The 21,252-nt window shown below is 40.8% G+C and overlaps 1 protein-coding gene across 1 annotated transcript in view; it reads left to right on the top strand.

Moving 5' to 3' along the window:
• TG (thyroglobulin) overlaps positions 1 to 21,252 on the top strand; it is an 825,201-nt gene that overhangs the window by 332,561 nt on the left and 471,388 nt on the right. Inside the window, exon 27 of the mRNA XM_078686739.1 lies at positions 6,073 to 6,240. Coding sequence (XP_078542865.1) covers positions 6,073 to 6,240 — 168 coding nt within the window. The remainder of the gene's footprint in view (positions 1 to 6,072; positions 6,241 to 21,252) is intronic.

Below are 21,252 nucleotides of genomic sequence, written 5' to 3'. Positions count from 1 at the left end.
TTGAAGGTGGTGGTAATGTTCTTCAATGGTTGACGAATGTATTAGTACGTTGTCGATGACGTTTAATACTCCTTAGAGTTCTGAAAGGGTTTCTCGGACAACATAAAGTGACATGCACACACCGGTTAGTGTGTATGGGCGGAATGACCTCGAGCGATCCTTGCCCGTTTATTTAAGCCCTCAGGCCCGCCTGGCCAAAGAGTGATACATTTTTGGTGAGTCCTTCTGGGCCAGGCTCCAGGTCCTGCTCTTGCGGGGCTTGGATCATTACAGATATCACAACACCAGTATCATTGCCTCAATTATCTTACATGCCTAACTGGTAAGAGAATTCAGGGTTCTAGTACTAAACGTCAAGGCATCCCTGTCACCAAACTTCAAGGAGTGCTGGAAGACAGACCTCTGGACATCTGCTTAGACTCTCAAACTGCCTGTGCGTCCTCAGCGACATGACTCCTTTCTCCATCAAATGGGTAGATGCATGCCTTATTGACTTACCCTGGAATGCCCCAGGCACGCTCAACTCCAGCTTAGCATATTCCAATCACATAACACAGGTAATCCATGTGACAAAGAGAACTTAAGTCTTCTCTTAACAAACCCAAAGTTCCCAAGCAGGTCACATTATCACAGCCCCAGTACAAATGCACTCTTTGTTGTATTTACACTTGTTTACATATACATACATTTCTGTATGCAGATATGACTAAATATGTGTAAAGCCAGATGCCCATTTTACTCACCTTTTCTCATTAGTTTCCCCCCGGCTGATGATCAAGCCATCTCACCAATCATGCCAGGCCTTAGCAGCGCGACAACTATTGCGTGTGGATGAAACTTTACATGCCCAGACTGATGTATAGTCACGTACCAGTCTCAATCACCTTTCTCTGACTATCATCACCTCTACTGCAATTCTTCCGTCTGTTTCATTTTAGATTAGATAGGATTCCGAATGTTGCGTACCGGCCCAGTCCTGGCTCAGTACAATCTTCTGAGCCCCATGCAATGCAGGTCTACCAAATTACAAGTTAGAGTGAGTCCCATAAATCTCTCCCAACCTTCTCTGGAAGGAGTCCATGTTAGCAATGAATTTACCTGCAAGAGACCACAGGTAGTTTCTTCTGTTTTCCTCACCCTTTTCCAGAAGAGAGTACACACACAAGAGATTGGGCCTAGTATAAGTATGAGCTTTTTAGGTGCCAATCTAGCGCAGACTATATGCAGGATTATGGTACCAAATGTCACAATTGTGGAAATAAAGAATGAAGAGAACATAAACAATATGAACAGAGGCAGCATGTTATTCTATACAGTTTTCCTTTCTACTGAGTCTTTCCAAATTAGAAGTACTGCCTAAAATTCAGCCATTGATAGAGATGGAGTATGTTATGCCATACCTTTTTGATGTGAGCGGGCTGCCCCATGTTCATGACGCCGGTATGCGTGGTACCTATGATATGAGTACGTATGGCAATGAAAGGTGCTGCTTTAGAATACATATTACATTGTCAAGCCCTAGACCGCCTGTCATTTTAGTCCACTACAATATCTTGGAAACCTACCTAGCTAGTGGCCTGGTTCTTATTTACCAAGATAAACATCCTGATTTATTAAAATACTTAATTGTTGGCTACCTTCCTTTCCAGGACAATGAAAAGCATATGCCACGAGAGCAGTAGTATCACTCTGCATTTTCCATTGTGCTGGTTTGTTGATTTATGGAAAAAATATGGATGAAAGGAAGATATTTAATTCCTCAACTAATTAAACCGTCTACAGAATGCCCTGCAATTCATCATGTGGGATAGAGGGAAATACATCTGTATTTCCTAACCCACAATGTTTGGAAGTCGAAAAAATACTGTACTATAAGCTTTCCAAGTGAATCGTGTTACACACCCAGGGCCACACTATGACGTCCACAGTAATCCGGGTTCAGGCAGATGCCGCCAAATAGGGATTAAAGGATCTGAGGTCACTCCACGCGTCCATGGCATCACAAAGCATATTGATACTGGAGATGTGAAGTGAGCTCTTTGCTGACAACTTTTGCATTACTGTCGTTCTGTTATGATTTATGTTGCAGATACTTGTTGAGAAGCGACGTTAGATAATGTTCTGGGGTGGTTCATGCGTACAATACAAGCACAGACTTCACGCGCAGGCTAATGACCGGCCTGTTGACTACACCACGGGGCATTTTCATCCCATGCATTGGGCAGCCCGACCCCTCTGGTGGTGTCTAACTATGTTTCTAAAAGGATAACAAAATTACTCAGGTTTTTGGTTAAATTGACAAATACTATGCGCAAAATCCAAGAATCCCCATATGCCTTTGAATAAACTCCAGGGTTGGTCGTCTCCCCAGAGTGCAATACGTGTCAGCGCTTGTGCCCAGGATGGTCTCAAATACGCCTGTTATACTGTGGATAACCCGAAACATAGGTCTTAATAGTACTTTGGACGTTCACAAGTATGTTTGCAAGTCATACAAATACACATGAACATGGAATATGTGCGGTAAATGTTGTAAATCCGTCCTTCCACAAAGAACACTTTCTTTAGCATCCTGACTTCATACAAAGGAATTAAAGAAGGAAATTATAAATGCATATGTATCCAATACAATAGATACATTTGCAAGTTCTGAAGTCAAATAAACAGAACAAATAAGGGAAAAAAGGTATTAGTTAGAATGTATGGATTAGTCCAAATCACAATTAAGTGAAGAAAAGAAAGCAATAATAGACTTATCCTGTCTCCTAAAGTGAGGCATAAAAAACTACGTGTTGATGATAAATATACACAGAAGGCAGCCCGGCTCACACTTTGCTGTACACTTTGGCAAATCCAGTCCGCGCACCTCAGATGTTCATGAAACTTCCTCAAGGTCTTGAGAGGACTGAACACACACCATTTCCTATTAGCCTATATCTGAGCAGAACTCAAAGAATCTTGAACTCCACCCTGCAGGTAGAGAGGGGGCAGCAGGCGTGCCAGTAGCCTAAGACCCATCAGCTGGTGCACTGGCGCCTCTTTTCACCAGTGATCTGCTGTCATCAGCCAGGAAGTCTCGCACAAGATTTGGAAATCCCACAACTTGACTTTATTTTATTACTTTTAAGGTGGTTGTAAAGCATTGCTCCCCGGGAAGGCACGGTGGCCCTAAGACAGCAGAACAGATCTTTACGGCCACTATTTCTACGGATACAGCCGGATTTCTAAGGCTTTCTAAATTGTAAGCAGATTTGGCTCTAGACGTATGGCAGGTGGGAGGGTAGTCCATTGAGTGGTTCGGCCACTGAAAAAGCCCTGCCTCCAGTAATTATCCAGTCTGCTTTAGGAACATGAAAACTGCTTTGACTCTTGGATCTTACGTCTGTCCAGGACCACAAGCTGAACTGTGCTGAGAAAACTTTTCCCCCATGAGGAAAGTTTTAGAATTACTTTGTTATCGTCCATGTATGGCACTCTACCACAGTTGACTCGGAGACCAACAAAACCCCACATAACATCCTTAACCTGAAAAGCTCCTTGAGATGGCTACCACTGCTTTGATTGCTTAGCAATAAATACATCAATAAGCCATATACGTAGGTGCTTTATATGAATATTAGATGTATTACAAGGATTCTATTTATTGCAAAGGCATACCATGCTTCTGTCGTTAAAGCTGACACCATCCTCGATAGAAATCATGTTTTGGAACCCTTAATAAAATTGCCCTCCCTTAATAAGTTTGATCCACTCTTGGGGCATGGCAGTGAGAACATAAGGTGGGGTGGGTGACAAGGTCAAGGCATTACCTTACCTCATTAATGTGAAGTATTTCTGCAGTTATTGCTGTAGCCACTTTTAACACCCATGTCAACCCTAGCTTTCATTTAACTTCAATTTTACAGTGAGTTTTGTACCCAGTTTATCAGTAGATAAATGGATATAGTCAGGCTTATTGTCTGTAATATATAGATGCTGTAATGCTTATTGTCTGTAATGTAAAGATGCTGGCATGTTGATTGTCTGTAATATCTAGATGTTGATTGGTGGTCAGTATTGCATCCTGAGAAGACCACAATAAATCAAAAGGTATCAGTTTAATCTCATTGTTGTTTTTTATAACTGACATAAACCATGTGGGATCTTATAGAATGGTAGAAAGCAGAATGGAAGAAATTATTAGGAACAACGGGCTTTAAGGACAAACTCCCGGATGTTTGTGGGCTGCTAAAAATGTTTAAATTATCAATTTTCTGTCCCGCATATGAAGCTATTTTCCCCTTTAAAACCGTATCAAACGTTTCTGTGTACGTTCTTGGCACGTCAGCCCTCATCTTCTGATAGTAAGACATTGTGTCCCTGTTCTTATGTGATTGCTTTGGCAGAAGGCACCAAGTCAACATCTGTTTCCAGCTTTCGGAGATCCCTTGTCTTGTGGAGGCAGATTTGAGGGGCAGATGTTTTGCATGATTTGTGACTAGGCCAGGATCTTACACGTGCCTGAACGCCAGCACATTAAAGCGCGGAGACAACATGGAAACGGTGTATAATGAGCTCCTCTCAGATTCATAGTCCTGATAATTGTAGTTATTTTCTTCAGTTTCATAAGATGGTAAATGAAATATATCATATAATAACAACAGCCAAAGATCTCGAAAAATATTAGATACAGGAGAAGTATATATATATATTTTTGAAAAACAACTTTATTGAATTTTGCATATAGGTAACGTATTCAGTTGACAAGTAATATAATACTTCAGATAATGCACAGGACAAATAGGCAAGGCGGAGCATCATGGAGGAAGGAGACATATTTATGCAATGCCAGGAAATATAAGGCTATTCCATGGGCCCAACCACTTCCCTCAAATACGTTCGTGTTTAGAAGGGCATCCCCGGACCTCAAACAGATGCTTCTCTTTTTACGCACACCAATCCACATCATGTCGTCACTGTGACAACGTAGAGGGAGCAGAAGCCTTCCATGGGCTGCAATGTCTCTCTTTGCCACCATTGTAGCTGTTCCCAAAAGCGCCCAATCTGCTAGCTGGCCTCAATGCCCCAGGCCTCTCCAAAACACCAAGCAGCAGCATTAAGGGTGAAAGTGGCACCTCCCAGTCCAGCACACCTGACAACTCCCATACTACGAGAGACCAGTAGTTCTGGATCAATGAGCACAACCACACAGTCCGATAAAACTCGGCTGCGGCATCTGAGCATCGCGGAAGAAGTATTGTATGTAGCTGACACAACTTTCATCCTTCCACCGTTGGTAACCTGGTTGCCATTAAATTGGTTAATAGTAAAAGTTCTTATTTACAGCACTTAGAAACAGCAGAAGTGCAATATGGAGCACTAAAATTAAACACATAGTAAAAAACAAAAGAATATGATTATTATAGCTTCTATGTGCTATGAGAATCACAGTATTATCTTTCAGTCCGGTTGAGTTCGGTCATTTAACAAAAATATGATTGTGTCTGCAATTCATCTCCTTTTCATTATTCCTCCAGTTGCTAATGGTACCTAGGCAGGGCTCAGTGTTCTTCATTGTTTCCTTATTTTATTTATACTTAGAAATCTTAGTATGGTCAATCATTGAAATAAATTGATCATGACTGCTGACAATTTTTCATTTTGCCCATGTCATAGCCCTTTCCTGATGCTCAGTCTCGCTTTTTGTGTTTATTAGCCTTATTGGGAAACAAAGGGACATGCACGCATTGATGGCCATGTTGGATGCTCTTCCAAGACCTGTTTAATTGGCCCTGCCTTATAGTTTAAACCATTTGAAAACAGTAGGTCCAGAAAGACCCCATCATCCGAGTCCTTCATCCATTGACCCATGTGTGTTAATGAGTTCCTCAGAAAAAACTCTATTATCACCTTTAAACAACTTAAATTGTAAATGGTTCTCACCAAAGGCTTGCAGGTGTGGGATTACAAGGATATTCATAAAACTAGCAAAGAAAGATTGCGATGGATGGCCACTATTAGCAGTGTTTTTTTAATGTCTTTGGCGAAAAGTATAAGCTGTTAATTACACTTGGTTTATCTTTTTTAATGTAGGTTCCATCCTTTGTGGGCTAATGAGCTCACCGGACGTGCTTCTCTGCAATGGAAACGACTGGACAAAAACATCAAAACTTGGTGGTGATGGAGTGTGCAAAGGCGTGAAATCGAACAAAGAGCGGAAGCAATTTTCATTCAGCCTGGGAGGACAGGAGTTCACGGGAAGTAAGTCCATGAAATGTGTTTCCACTGAAGCACAAGGTGGTGTAGGACATCTAGTGAAACCCTGTAGCACAGGATGGTGTGGGGCATCTTGAGGAGAAGTGAAGCACAGGGTGGTGTGGGACATCTTGAGGAGAAGTGAAGCACAGGGTGGTCTGGGACATCTTGAGAAACACTGTAGCACAGAGTGGTGTGGGGCATCGTGAGAAACACTGTAGCGCAGGAAGGTGTGAGACATCTTGAGAAGTACTGAAGCACTGGATGGTGTGGGACATCTTGAGAAACACTGTAGCGCAGGAAGGTGTGGGACATCTTGAGAAGTATTGTAGCACAGGGTGGTGTGGTGCATCTTGAGAACCACTGTAGCGCAGAAAGGTGGGAGACATCTTGAGTAGTACTGTGGCACTGGATGGTGTGGGATATCTTGAGGAACACTGTAGCGCAGGAAGGTGTGAGACATCTTGAGAAGTATTGTAGCGCAGGGTGGTGTAGGACATCTTGAGAAACACTGTAGCGCAGGGTATGGTGGGGCATCTTGAGAAACACTGTAGCGCAGGAAGGTGTGAGACATCTTGAGAAGTACTATAGCGCAGGGTGGTGTGGTACATCTTGAGAAACACTGTAGCGCAGGGTGGTGTGGGTCCTTTTAAGAAACTGTAGCGCAGGGTGGTGTGGGGCATCTTGAGAAACACTGTAGCGCAGGAAGGTGTGAGACATCTTGAGAAGTACTATAGCGCAGGGTGGTGTGGGACATCTTGAGAAACACTGTAGCGCAGGGTGGTGTGGGACATCTTGAGAAACAGTAGCACAAGGTGGTGTTGGGCATCTTGAGAAGAACCGAAGCACAGGGTGGTGTGGGTCCTTTTGAGAAACACTGTAGAACAGGGTGGTGTGGGACATCTTGAGCAGCCAAACATTCCTGGTGTAAACTCATGCTACCGTTTAGTCTTATTTACAGTGCTTATGAAAGCCACAAGTGCACGAGGAAGTTCTTCACAAAAACAAGTTTTTATTAAAATGACAGGAAATAGAGCAACTACCTTGGAAACATGACAGTGGCCTCGATTTTCTGGGGCTAATAAATGCTTAATACGAAATAGCGATATGAGTGCATTTCTTTATGCATACACATACTGCAGCATGTTGAATGCTCCAAGTACAAACAACACTGCCTGCTGCCTGCATGAGATTAGCTGCACTTTAAACTGGCAGTATTATGCGGAGCACTACTTTATAATTTTTTTTATAATTATGATACACATGCGCATAAAATGAAACGTTATTATTGGACTTCTACAATGCATGTGAACTATTCAGTAAAGAAGCTCTGCTCGCTAATGTTTGCCTCAAATTTAAAGCCTTACTCTTTCCTCTGTAAGTAGTCTATAAACAAATTGTAGAACTTATATAAAAAGGAAAGCATGAAAGAGTTGCACATTTTGCCCTCAAGTAGAATATGCTGCCCATTTTAGGTTTGTGGAAATGCTGCAGGCAGTCTAGGAATACCATTGAAATAAGAAAAACTGCTTAAATGGACAAGAAAAGAATATAAAAGATCTAATGATCTAAAATAAATGATCTAAAATATTTGTCAGGTGTTCTGTTTAAATAATTATATTTTTTTATTTTTTTGTTCCTTTGTGAATACAAAAGAGTTTCTTTAAAAGTATATGCTGTTCTAGTTCCTTCTCAAATTGTAAAGCGCTCTGATATCCTTCGGGATCAAGTTCACGCTATATAAAGCTTCATAAATAAATAAATAAACATGAGGCATAAGTTATAGAGCATTAACATATTTATTTAAGATAATATTTGAAGTAAGCATTTTGTTATATTGCAGAATGCGTGGCTTTTATAATTAAAAGTCTTCTTTTCATAATGGTGTCTATATTACCAAATAGTCCTCATCATGTGCTGAAAGAAATTCACCTCCGCCATTGCAGGAAAAGTTCCCTCTAGGCCACGGATGAATCCACATAACGGCCAATAGAATGAGGGTCAGATGGAAGCTGGCCCACACAAACTAATGGCTCAAAAAGAAGCTGACAAAACCCCACTTTCTGTATTGTGCTTCACCGGGCCTTAACAAAGGAAACAGAGCAAAGGATAGAGTGCCACAAGTTGTACATGCTGCCACCTATGTTGTCATGGGATCATAGCATGCAAGTTTTGAAGGATGCTCAAGAATGAATCACAGATATAATAAAGCCTCATATAGGTATATATTTCTGGAGCTGAATACCTTGTAGGTAATTGAAAACTGAAGCTATGATATATAATTATAACATTTGTCACACCGTTTCTTTGATTGCTAGAGGTTACCAGCCAAATCCACTCCCATTAAGTGCTCACACAATATTGAGTTGCACTGTGCACATAAAATGCCCTATTATTGATTTTATCGCACTTAAACTGAACAGCATTGAGAAAAATTAACATTGGTTCTTAAATAACGTGTGTTAGGCTGGAGGTCACATCGATGGACACATTTTTAATTGTTTCCCCGTTGTGTTGACTGCACCTTTAAGCATATGTATTGGCATGTGTAAAGGAGGAACTGAGCCGTATATATAAATGGAGGGTTGGAGGACCTTTCAAGATGATCTACACTTTCCGATAGTCACAATTTGAGCCACAGTGGAAATTAGGTGTTTTTCCCAGAATCTTTTGATTTTTGTTCAAGTACTGAAGCTGGTATTAGAACGTAGGTGCCAAGATTTTCATCACATTCTTGAAGTTCTTCATATATCACCTATCCATATCAAAGGTGAGATTGAATGTATTTCCTACTGTGCAGGACGCTGGCCATTTGGTCTGAGACTTATAGCTAGGCCCTCAAACCTTCCCAGACTCTTTGGAGTAAACAGTAAAGGACTACTATGAGCTAGTGTGAAAGGTGTTGGTAGATGCAGAAAAAAAATACCATGAAGATGGAATGTATAAATAGGGTTAAAAAATGGCCTATAACTTTATAGCACTTTAAAAGTGATCACACAGTGTAAAGGACAACAAGAAATCACAAATCATAAACCACATACTATTAAATTACAGCCTCCAAATATTATATTCACAAAATATAAGGACTGCAGTTCTCTGTCATAGGAAACAATAGGCAACTGTTACCATACAAGATAATATAACAATATATAGCTCTGGCGCCGTCCAAAGTGCTGATGTATCCTAAATTGAGTTCCAGTAGTGGTGCGCCTGGAGTACCTTTGTAGTGATACTAATCCAGATGGGGCAATGTCTACTCGGCCTACCAAACCTCTAAACTCCTGACAGTAACTTTTGCAAAACAAGCCTATTACAAACACGATCAATTTACATTTGATCCTTACTTTGATTAATCTGCACAATACTAGATAGAAATCTGTATATCTTGGACACAAAATTCGTGGTTCAGTTTTTAAGGGCAACTCTGGGTTTCAGAGCTTGCTTTAATAATATCTCGAAATTCACTCTTCGCAGCTGAAAAATATTCCAACCTGAGTTACCCAGGGGCTCTTGGCTTAGCTAACCAAGCACTGTGGTAACCCAAATCATTAAATGACTATAGGTATTTAACTGTATGTTTCTGCCAAGAAATCCCCTAAATGCCAAGCAAGTCAGGTTTTAGGTTTAGGGTCTTGTAAGGACAATAAACCCTGATACCAAAATTAAAAGGTGCTACGGTCAATAGGTGAGCAGTTCCAGTGCTATATAGGCTGAATCTTGTAGGTGCAGTAGCAAGATGGAATGTGCCCCTCGGATTTAAATAGTGGTTGAGCCAACAAGGACAAATGACCACCAAAAAGACCTCACATGTGCAATCCTCAATCTCTGGATCTGGCCAGATCCCAGGTCATCCGAATGCTGGATCTGGGAACAGCCATTCTGGGGACCTCCTGCTGTTGCGACATCTCTCTCCAATGCCCTGGTCACATTTGCCAGAGGGTATCTGGATGGGCAAGGTTGATGGATCCAGCAAACTAATCCAGAAGTTGCCATGTCCAGGGGAGCTGCTTACCAGCCAGAGTACATGATCCAGGAGACTCACTGCACTCATCCTCCAATCTCAGGTGAGGGAAAGGTAGGACTTCTGGGATATCTCGTTCAGATTCAATTGACAGCTATGTTTTGCTGGGTCATCTATGCAGGCAGGACGTCAGATGTGTGGCAGGTGACAGGACTATTGCAGGGGTGTACGCACAGTTGTAGCATTCTGCAACTGGGCAAATATTACCTCAGATGTCCAGAAAGTACCAAGGCAGGGTCCAGTCAGGTATTATTAGCTCTTTGATGTACTGGAGTGGAGCTCCAGCTTATATTCACGGTCAATGACAACCCACTACCGAGCACAGAGAACTCTCCAGCTGTAAAATCTCTGCCAACCAGGCAGGAATAGGGCTCTCACTTCAGGGAAAGAGAATGTGTTGCTAAAAGAGTGGAATCGTCGAACTCTAAACCTGCCGGAACTGACAGCTACATGTAATACTTGAAGGAGGGGTTCTGTGACCGGAAACAATATGTTTTCCCTCCCACCGAGTTCCTGCATTAGTAGAAGAAGAAGCAGGAAATGCACGGACTCTGTTTATATTTTTTAGCCAGAATCCATCCTCCACTCTTCACCATTTGCACAGAGGGGTGTTCTATGGGATTGCAATCACTGCTTGCCCTCATTCAATCTGGTATTTGCGATCAGCATTCAGCTCATAATCATCCCTGTATTTATTTTCACTTAAAGTAAGTTTATTGAAAGAGCATGAAATAGAAATACATAATACACTGAAGCGATAAATAATCATATAGATAGGAATTAAGCATTGAAGTAGAATAGTTGGGTAAAAATATCAGGTTAGCCTGGTTGGGATGGTTTAAGAAAGCAAAGAGAGAAAGAAAAAGAGAAAGAAAAGAAAATGAGAATTAATTTAGTATAATCAATGAGATATTACATTTGTTATAAAAAATACATTAATGATATTAACAGAAATAAAATATGATGTCACTAAAATGAGGAAAGTCACAGAGGTTGAGAAACTTCTTGTTGAATAGGGTTTGGGAGAAAGAGCGTTTGGCACTGGGATCTATGAACACTATAACAGGTGACCATAAGTTCAGGTGTTTTATAGCAATATGAGTAGGGTGTACAAAAGCTGTATCCAATCTATGATTATGACATACTGCCTGCCACCAGGCTTAGAAGGCTAGTTTGGTAAAATCTTTCTAGTTTTTGGTAATTTGCTGAAAGGCAACTGCTAACAATAAGTCTACAATCTTTATATTAGAAGTACAATTATTCCAAGTAGGAGATAAACTTCCCAAAAATAAGTGAACGATGGAGAACGGGATTTTGGAACCAAAAATTAAGTTAATTTGAGAACCAAACACTTTTCCAGAAATTGTACACATGCAAAAAGTAAATGATTTGAATCAGCGGATGAAGAGGAACATGTCCAGCAGGTATCAGGAATGTCTTTTATTTAAGGCAACCGGACATAATAGAAGTCTATTGTAAATTTAAAAAAGACTGTTTGTGCAGTATTTGCTGCTCTAGAGGACCTACTGAGTTTAGTCCATATTTTGTTCCACAGAAGAGTCGGCCAGTCCACCTCTAAATCCCTTTCCCAAGATAATTCTACCTTAGTTTTTTTTCTAGCAGTATTTGAGGTATGAAGATGAGTGTAAATAGTAGAAGCTTTAGGACAAATGTGAAGCAGAGTGTGTAAACTGTTGACAGAGTATGGGGCAGGAGGGTTGCAAGATAAAAATGTAGCATACGCAATGTAAAGAGCCTGTTTCAGAAGAGTATGTTTAGACTGAAAAGAGGGAGGTAGGTCAAAAAGCAAACTAGCCTGTGAGAAGGATATGACTTCATCTTGAAGAAAAAGTTGGTGTACCCAAATTAAGCCCTTGTGTCTCCAAGATTTTCAATAAAAGGGTTTGATGCGAATCAGTACAAACTTATTATGAGAAAAGAGACTGAATCTGTAGGAGGTATTGATGAACCAGACTCTAAAATTTTGCATGTATATTTAAGGATAGGAGAAGATATAGATTGTGGTTCGCGGGTGAAAGATAAATATTCTTGAAATGGAAAAGGAAATAAATAAGATGGTTCAAAGTCCACCCACAAAGGACAATCCAAAGAAGATTCAGAGAGTCATCTCAAGGATTGGTGGAGTAAAAACGATTTTTGATAAGTGGGAAAATCAGTTAACGCCACCTTCTAACTTTGTGGATGTTAATTTTAGTAATGACATGCGAGACCTTTTATTGTTCCATAAAAATGATAATAATACAGAATTTATCTTTTTAAAGAATTTTAAGGGAATGGGTACTGGAATATTATAAATTGTATATAAAATTATGGGAGTTAGCATCATCCTGATGGTGTCTAAACAGCCTCACCGTGAGAGGTACCAGGGGTACCATTTGGTAGTTAATGTGGAAATTCTCTATATACACTTGTCCTTACACAGAAAAAGTGCTGCTGGGATTGGGGGAGTAAAATATAATCTTAAGTATTTTATATGATGAGGATTCCAAGTATGTATGAGGTAGTAAAATCATCATTGAAAGTATATGTGGTCAAAGGCAGTATTTCACATTTATCTTTATTCAGTTTGTACCCGTAAACAGAAGCAAAGAGCTCACCCTCTTGTTAAAAGGCAGGCAAAGAGGACTGAGGTTGTGAAATAAATAATAATACATCATCGGCATATGCCCCCAATTTAATTTGTTTTTGACGCCAAATCCAGGTATGTCTTGATTCTGATGGATTCTAGACAAAAAAGGTTCAAAAGCTAAATTAAAAAGGAACGGGGACAAAGGACAACCTCGACGAACACTCCTGCCTAGACCAAAATATGGGGATGTGTTGCCATTTACACATACGGTTGCCCTTGGATTAGAGTAAAGAACCAAAATCAAGGATATCATTTTTGGGCCAAAACCGACCTATTTAAGTGTTTGAAAAAGATAAGACCAATCAACTTGGTCAAATGCTTTTTCCGCATTTAAGACCACTGCTGGTAGGGAGTAAGGTAAGTGGGAGGATTTTGACAAACTATCAAAAACAGGAGAGTGTTATCTGAGATAAGGCGACCGTTAACAAATCCGGTTTGTTCCGCGCCTAGTAATTGAAGAGATAGGACTCCAAACACATGGCCAAAGACTTACAAAAGTGTTGTAATCTATATTGACCAGTGGGGTAGTCCTATAGTTTTTGCAGTATTTTAAATTGTTCTCCTCTTAGGAATATGGCAAATTGGGGCATCCAAAAACGAGAAAGAGGATTCACCTGAGTGAAAAAAAAATTCTAAGAGTGTATGCAGTTTGGGAAGAAGTAGTTGTGTGAAATGTGTGAAGAACTCCAAGGTTAAACCATCTGAACTGAAGCTTTGTCTTTATTTAGTGTTTGTAAAGCAGTAAGGAGTTCCTGTTGTGATATATCAGATTCTAAAGAGGTGAATTCTATTTGAGTATCAGAAGATTGTTGAGTGCCTGAAAGGAACAGAGACATGTGAAGCTCTGAGGCCAGAATTTCTGGTGTGTATAATGATTTATAAAAAAGAAGAAATTTGTTTAAAATTTCAGAATCTTTCATCTTCAACCTCAATGTTTTTTGCTCATCCACAATAGATTCAATATTAAGCTTGTTATGTTTATCTTTCAAATAGTTTGCTAAGATTTTACTAGCTTTGTTTTGGCCACCACAGAACTTTTCACTAGATGTTATCAAATAAAGTTAGGCATTGTTCATTGATTCCATATGAAATGTAAACTTTGAACTAATAAGTTCAGATAAACAATCTTTTCGATTTCGAAAAATAGTAGGAATGCTCCAAGCTTTTTATCTCAGCTGAAAGGTCGTTGGTTAGTTTATGTGAAGTGTTGCATTTTTGGGAAACCAAGCCAATAATAAAATCTCTAGCAGTTTTTTAAATACATCCCAAATAATGGATAATAGTAAGGGATCGGTCTGATTAAAGGAAAATATTCATTAGAGAAGGAGACAAAAGAGGAGTTAAACTTTGTATCTAAGAGGAGTGCATTATTAAAATGCCACATCTTAGGCACTTTGAGTTTTTGCAAAATATCCAATTGAATAGAGATGGGGGTATGATCAGATATTAAAGTTTGGGAGATATTGTGTGATATATAAAATAGTCTATTAGTGATTGGGTCTGATGAGCCGGAGAATAGTAGGATTAGGGTGGGATTGCAAAGTCTCCAAGCATCAATAAGCTTATATTGTTGAATAGTTTGAACAAATAATTTACGGGTGTTATGTGATGTAAAGGAGACTAGCGAGTTGCGATCTATGAAAAGATCTGCAACTTGATTGCAGTCACTTGCAAGGATGAAATTATCATCAAAGCAATGTGAACTTTTTTGAGAAAAATACGTCCAAGAAGAAGAGTCTCCAGCAGTGGGAGTGTAAATATTGAACAAAGAAACTGGAACATTCCTAATCATCAAATTGGTATACAACCATCTTCCATCAACATTGGAGATCTGAGAAAGAAATGTAACAGAAAGCGATTCACGACAAAGACTTAATACCCCATTTTGTTTGCCAGCACCTGGTGAGAAAAAGACTTTCCTTACCCAACCCCTTTCCAGTTTCAAGGATTCATTTGCTGTGAGATGAGACTCCTGTATAAGAGCTATATCAGCCTCCAACTTAGACAAATATGATAAAATGTGTTTTCTTTTATTGGGAGAATCCAAACCTCTGACGTTACACAAGATCATCTTCATTGACATGGAAATAACAACGAGAAAGAAAAAAGACAATGTTCTAGGAAAACTATCAAGAAGCAAAAGACAAACCTTATATCAGCCCAACCATATAAGAAAATAATAAAAACAATACTTAAGAGATTAAAAGAGTGAATACAAATATAAATATGAAACATTGAACCTAGAGACGAGGAAAAAGTAGAACAGAAGACAAGGAGGGAAATAGGACAAAGAGAAAAAAGAGGAGAGGAAGACAAAGATGCGAAGACAAGAAAGGTATAACATTCCTAGGAGTACCATTAGAGAGTGAGGGAAATAAAACCACATGGAAGAGATGGCACGCTCAAACTCAATGGAACGGAGGACAAGGAGGGACCATGTCACATCAGTTAGGGCACCCCTAGCTAACATCGTTAGATCCCACGGGTTTATCCCTGTATCGTATGCAGACGACACACAACTCCTCTTTCCCTTTAAAATCTTGACTCCTGAAGTGCGCCACTCCTTTGCTCAAGGGATGAAAGAAGTGGCACACTGGATGGCAGCAAATCTCCTTCAGTGCAATGTCTCCAAGACGGAGGTGATGCTCTTTGGGGAAGCAAAACGACCATGGACTCCGGACTGGTGGCCCTGTGATCTTGGCCCAGTCCCAGAGCCAAAAATGGTAGTGAAAGATCTGGGAGTCAAACTGGATCAGGAGCTTACTTTAAAACATCACGCTACTTATGTAGTAGGCTCCTGTTTTCATGTTATTAGTCTTCTCCGTAGGGTGTTCCCCATGCTACCTGACTCCACCAGAAAAACTTTAGTTCAGTCACTCGTGCTGAGTAGACTGGACTACTGCAACGGTCTGCTGCTAGCCGCCAATGAAGGTGTCATCGCTAGACTTCAAGTTGTGCAGAACACGGCTGCCCGCCTTGTTCTTAATGCCCCGGCCAGGACCACTTCAAAACCGCTTCTTAAAAAACTCCACTGGCTCACCATAAAACAGAGAGTGCTGTTTAAAATCTGTTGCACTATCCACAAGTGCCTGTCTGGTAGTGGCCCGGAGGTCCTAACAGACAAATTCATCCCATATATTCCCGCAAGAACTCTGAGATCGGGAGACCATGAACTACTATGTGTCCCCAGATTCTGGAAAACACGCCAAGGTGGTAGAGCTCTGTCAGTGGCTGGCCCGAAACTTTGGAATGAACTTCCATTGGAAATCAGAGCTTGCAGGGAACATCTTCCTTTCAGGAAAAAATTAAAAACTTTTTTATTTAACTATTGATACTGTGGAACATTATTTACACATGACTGGGCTATTTGCTTTCTGTTGTTGCCAAAGGCACGGAGATACTCCCCAGGGAGTCGATTCCCAGCGCGGTATAAGCTTGCAAATAAATAAAATAAAGGGTACAGAGCAGGCACAGACATCAGGAACCCTGCAAATGAGGAGAAAAGGCAGTTAGTATAAAACAAAAAAGAGACATAATAAACTGTTGACATATAAGGTAACAAACAGCGTAAAACTAGTAAACTACACATCAAAGTTCTGAAGAAAAAATACTACTATGAAAGTTTGTTAACATTAGATGTTCTGAATGTTGAGGCTCCAGAGAAATCCATGGATTCTGATATAAAGGAATTAATGAAGCTCTGCAATTTGACTGGATCTTCATATGTTGTGGTTTTGTTCTTATAGGTGAACTTAAAGAGACAGGGATGAAAGAGTCTTTAACGGGCCCCCAAAGAACGTAAATCAAGTCTCATATTGAGAAATTCTTTGTGTCTTTTCACTGTGGCTCTGGCATAGTCTTCAGCAAAAAAAGTGGAGCCCGGCCATAAACACGCTGAATTGATTTGACTGCTAGGAGAACTTTGAGCAGATCCGTGTATTCGAGAAAATAAAGGATGACTCCTCTTGGGCTCTGTGAATTAGACACACTGGTCTGTTGACGGCCAAGTTTGTGAGCACGTTGAATGTTAAGCAGTGTTTCTTCTGGTAGATGTAGCAATTTAGGAAGGAAGGACTTGAAGAAAGAAAGGGGGTCAGAGCTCTCTGAACCTTCTGGCAGACCATAGATATGAAGATTATTTCTTCTGGTCCGATTTTCAAGGTCTTCGACCTGCTGCTGAAGTGAAGAGACCTGAGATTGAAGAGCGTTAGCATATCTTCTTTTGGGCTAACTGAAGATAAAGTTATGTTCCACTGTTATGTCAGTCAACTGAGACTAGTTGTCTGCTAGAAACTGCAACTTGGTAGTTGTTTCTTCCATAAAAGGACGAAGAGCATGTATCTCCTCCAGCAACATTTCTAAGTAGACAGGAGAAGATGGCTTTGGTGGAGAAGGAGGATACTTTTTCAGGTGTTTTGTAGTAGCCTTTCCTGTAGCAAGAGGGGTAGAGCTTGAGGTTGAAGAGCCTTTAGAAGGAGACATCAAAGTGTCCTCCATTTTGGAAAGTTCTGTGAAGATCCTAGAATTTGTAATGAAGAACTTCGTAAAGCGTGATGCCGGGGGACCCAATTTTTTCAGTCTTCCCATATAAAGTAGTGGAAAATAGGATAGTAAATCTCAACTATGTTAAGGAATAGAAATGTGCACCCTCAGAAAAAGAAGCCACAATGGAAACAGTTTTATCAGTGTATCAAAAGTATACGCTCCTTCTCCTGAAAAATGAAAGGAAAAGAATTACGGGGAAATCCCCTCACTAGTTTAAAAGGGAAGCCATCCTTTCATCAGAGATGAGTGATATAAAAAGCCTCACAACTAAATTTGCAGGAAGTAGAAAAAAAAGAAAGGAATACTGTTTTAAATCTCCTTACATGACTATGTTATCATAAAAGAATCAAATCAGTCACAATAGCGGTTGTAGTTAATATTGCCCTGATGCAAGTATTTCTGTAAAAGAGGGTCGAGCCACAAGGTCAAAAAAAGAACAACAGCTGTAGAGGCTACCCTTCTCTGTAGTACAGTTTCAGTGGAAAACACCACATAATGGAGTATGCATGGAGACAGGAACCGCTGAATGTTTTCACTTAGGCAACAGAGGAACGAGGAGACTTCACGCCTAAGATGGTGGCCGCGGTCAGCGCATCTTGAAGCAGAAGTTCAAAATGTGGGAAAACAGGTTGTGCGTTTAAAAAAGTGTCCGTAAAAGATAGCCACTGTGACAGCATAGCTTCCGCCGTTAGGAGCTCCTTACCATGTCTCTTGAAATGACTCTATAATGCGGTCGGTCTGCGCTGCCCCAAGGAGTCTCCTTAAGGCGTCGCCATCTTCCACGGGCATCATGCCACGCCCCCATCCCTGTATTTAGGAACCACCTTTACACATACACAAATGAAACAACAAAATGGGTCCCCATTATGGGCAGTGGCTGGTTTTTACTTTACTTGAGTGGAGGATGGGGGATCATTCGGAATCACTGGTTAAGTGCAAAACCATTGCAAACCCCACTAGCTAGAACCTGGGGTTGAGGAGGGTTACCCCCTTTGTTCGTGATGGTCTTCGAAGTGTGCCCCTGGGGAGCGCTGTAGTTGTTTTTGAGTGATCTCTTAAATTAGGGTCTACTTAAACTGAATGTAAATAAAGAGGGAAACGTATGGGGGTGATGGAAAATGGAAATTGGCAGATCTGGTGAAGAAAGCTGCAGTTGTTACCCTTTGCACCAAGTCTAAAGGTTACAATGTAAGCAATGCAGCCTGTAGACATCATCTGATGTTGACATTTTAGCAGGCTTTGTTGACAGCATTGTCAACCTAAGTATTTCAGTAAAGCAAACAATGTAAAAATATCTTCCAGAATGTACAGTAGAAAAGGAACACTCCTTGTAATAGATTACACACCTGCAGTCCTTGTGGAACAATTTCACTTCAGAATCAAAGCACCCCAGAAATAACATACAAACACACAGTGGGGAGCAGAACCTTTCTAGACAGTGAGATTCCGTGCAAAATCTGAGACTTTTCTCATAAACTAAAACTGCCCCCAGTATTACTCAAAAAGTACCGTAGCATGGCATACATGGTTACCCAGTTACCTCGTTCCTACTGGGATTTTATGTATGGGTTGCTGTATAGATTTAATGGGTCAGACTTGCTGGCAACCATTACTACGAATCTTGTACAAAACACAGATGTTAGTGAGCTAGTCTTTATATCATAACAGAAAATGGTTTAGCACTTAAGATATGTGTTAGAGGGATTGGTTTAAATAGAAGATAAATATGTTGAGATATTTCTACATGCTGTATGTTGGGAATTCTGGAAAGCTTGTCCTGTTTTATGTACTGTGTACATCAGCAATTACATTCACATGACTATAGGAATGTAACATTGCCAATCATGTAAAACAATACAGTTGATACATGTTTTACCTGCTTTTTTCCACAGTAAAGTCTGCCCCCACGTTTTTTTTTTCGTTCTGTTGGTCTAATCTTGTGTATTTCCCAATTTTTTTATTGTGCAAAATGTGGAATTGTTTTAGCATTTTTCATGCCATACAGTGTGGCATAATTTATAGAAACCTGATTCCAGCAGAAAATGTCTTGTAAAGAGACTTTTGCAGCATGAACCAGTGTGCTAACCGCATCTCAAGTAACTTAAAAAATACATATTTTCTAAATCCTAATGTGGTGTGTGTTTTAAGAAATAATTTCCCCTTCATTTATCGCAGTAGACATTACTCCTGATTGCTTCAACATGTCATGTTCTAGGTGCGAGTGGGTCAAGTTTCTATGTTTGACTGCCAAAAAACAAATGCATATTTATCCCAGATATTTTCTCCTCTGTGTTTATTTTTGACAAAATAAGTTAGATTTGATCTTTGGTTTCTTTGAATGAGTTTTGATTGTTCTTCAAAAAAATGCTTTTCATGGAGGTCATGAGATGGTTCATGTATCACGAGATATGAACACCAAAAGAGCTGCTGCTATTGGTGGAATCAGCGTGGTCAGGTTTGGGACATGTCTTCTTGATAAGCTTCTGCTAGTTGGGACATGTTTTCGTCTTACACGCAGGCCATGCTCGCTTACCTGATTGGATTATGGTTAAGAAGTGTTAAAGTGCTCCCTCTCTGGGTGGTGGATATTTATTTATTTATTTAATGGTTTTGTAAAGCGCGTAGTAACTCAGAGAGCATCCCAGCGCTGACCTGATTCTCCAAGGATTTCAGCTGTATGGTGAGCTTATGTCTGCGGGAAAAGGAGGGTTTTTAAGGTTTTTCTGAACTGGAGGTAGTTCAGTTCTGTCCTAAGTTTTCGTGGTAACTGGTTCCAATGTTTTGCCGTGTGAACCGAAAAGCGACGGCCACCGGTCTTGGCTTTTCTGACTCTCGGGACTATGATAAGATTTTCTGCACCGGACCGGAGGTCTCTCTCCGCTTTGTATGGGATTAGAAATTCTTTAAGAAGGGGGGGACCGTTATTATTGATGGTTTTGTGGGCCAGGCAGAGGGCCTTGAAGACGACCCTTTCTCTGACTGGGAGCCAGTGGAGGGATTTGAGAGCCGGCCTGTCGGAAGATCTTCCTGGTGTGCCCGTGAGTAGACGGGCAGCGGCGTTTTGGACTTTTTGTAGTGAGTTCAAGGTGGCTTCAGGGGCTCCCAAGTAAATGGGGTTACAGTAGTCTAACCTTGCCAGGATTAGACCCTTGCAGTCTCAGGGAGCAGGGGGAAAACCTTCCTGCAGGCTCTGAGTAGCCCAAAACATGTCCCCGCCGTTTTTTTAGCCTGGGTTCTAAAGCTCATATCCTTCTCAATCCATACACCAAGGCTCTTGACCTCTTCCTTGGGTGATGGAGGATCACCTAGGCAGCTAGGCCAAAGGTGAGATGGTAAAGAGAGCCCCTTGTGGCCCATCAAGAGGATCTCGGTCTTGGACCCATTCAGTTTGAGTGAAGAGAGGTTCATCCATCGGTGGACCTTGGAGAGGCAGCTGTGGAGATCCGATGGGGCGTGGTGGGGATGTGAGAGGGTTACGACCAGCTGAGTATCGTCGGCGTAGTTGATAATTGACACGCCGAACGAACTGACCCTCTTCTCCAGTGGGGCCATGTACACGTTAAACAACGTGGGGCTCAAGGATGAGCCCTGTGGTACTCCGCACCGGAGGGGGAAGATGGATGAGCAGCTGTCATTTTCCCGCACCTGAAAGGAGCGTCCTGATAAAAAGGATTCTAACCATTTCAGGGCTGTACCCTTTAGTCCGATCTCTCCCAGTCGATGGATTAGGGTTGGGTGGTCTAGATATAGTTTAGGATAGGATATAGGATAGAGTTTCAGTTCTACTTGAAATTGGCAATAG

Source organism: Lissotriton helveticus, chromosome 4_1, assembly GCF_964261635.1.
Source record: "Lissotriton helveticus chromosome 4_1, aLisHel1.1, whole genome shotgun sequence".
NCBI lineage: Eukaryota > Metazoa > Chordata > Amphibia > Caudata > Salamandridae > Lissotriton > Lissotriton helveticus.
The sequence above is the reverse complement of the archived record's forward strand: the minus strand, read 5'-3'. Positions and strand labels throughout refer to the sequence as shown.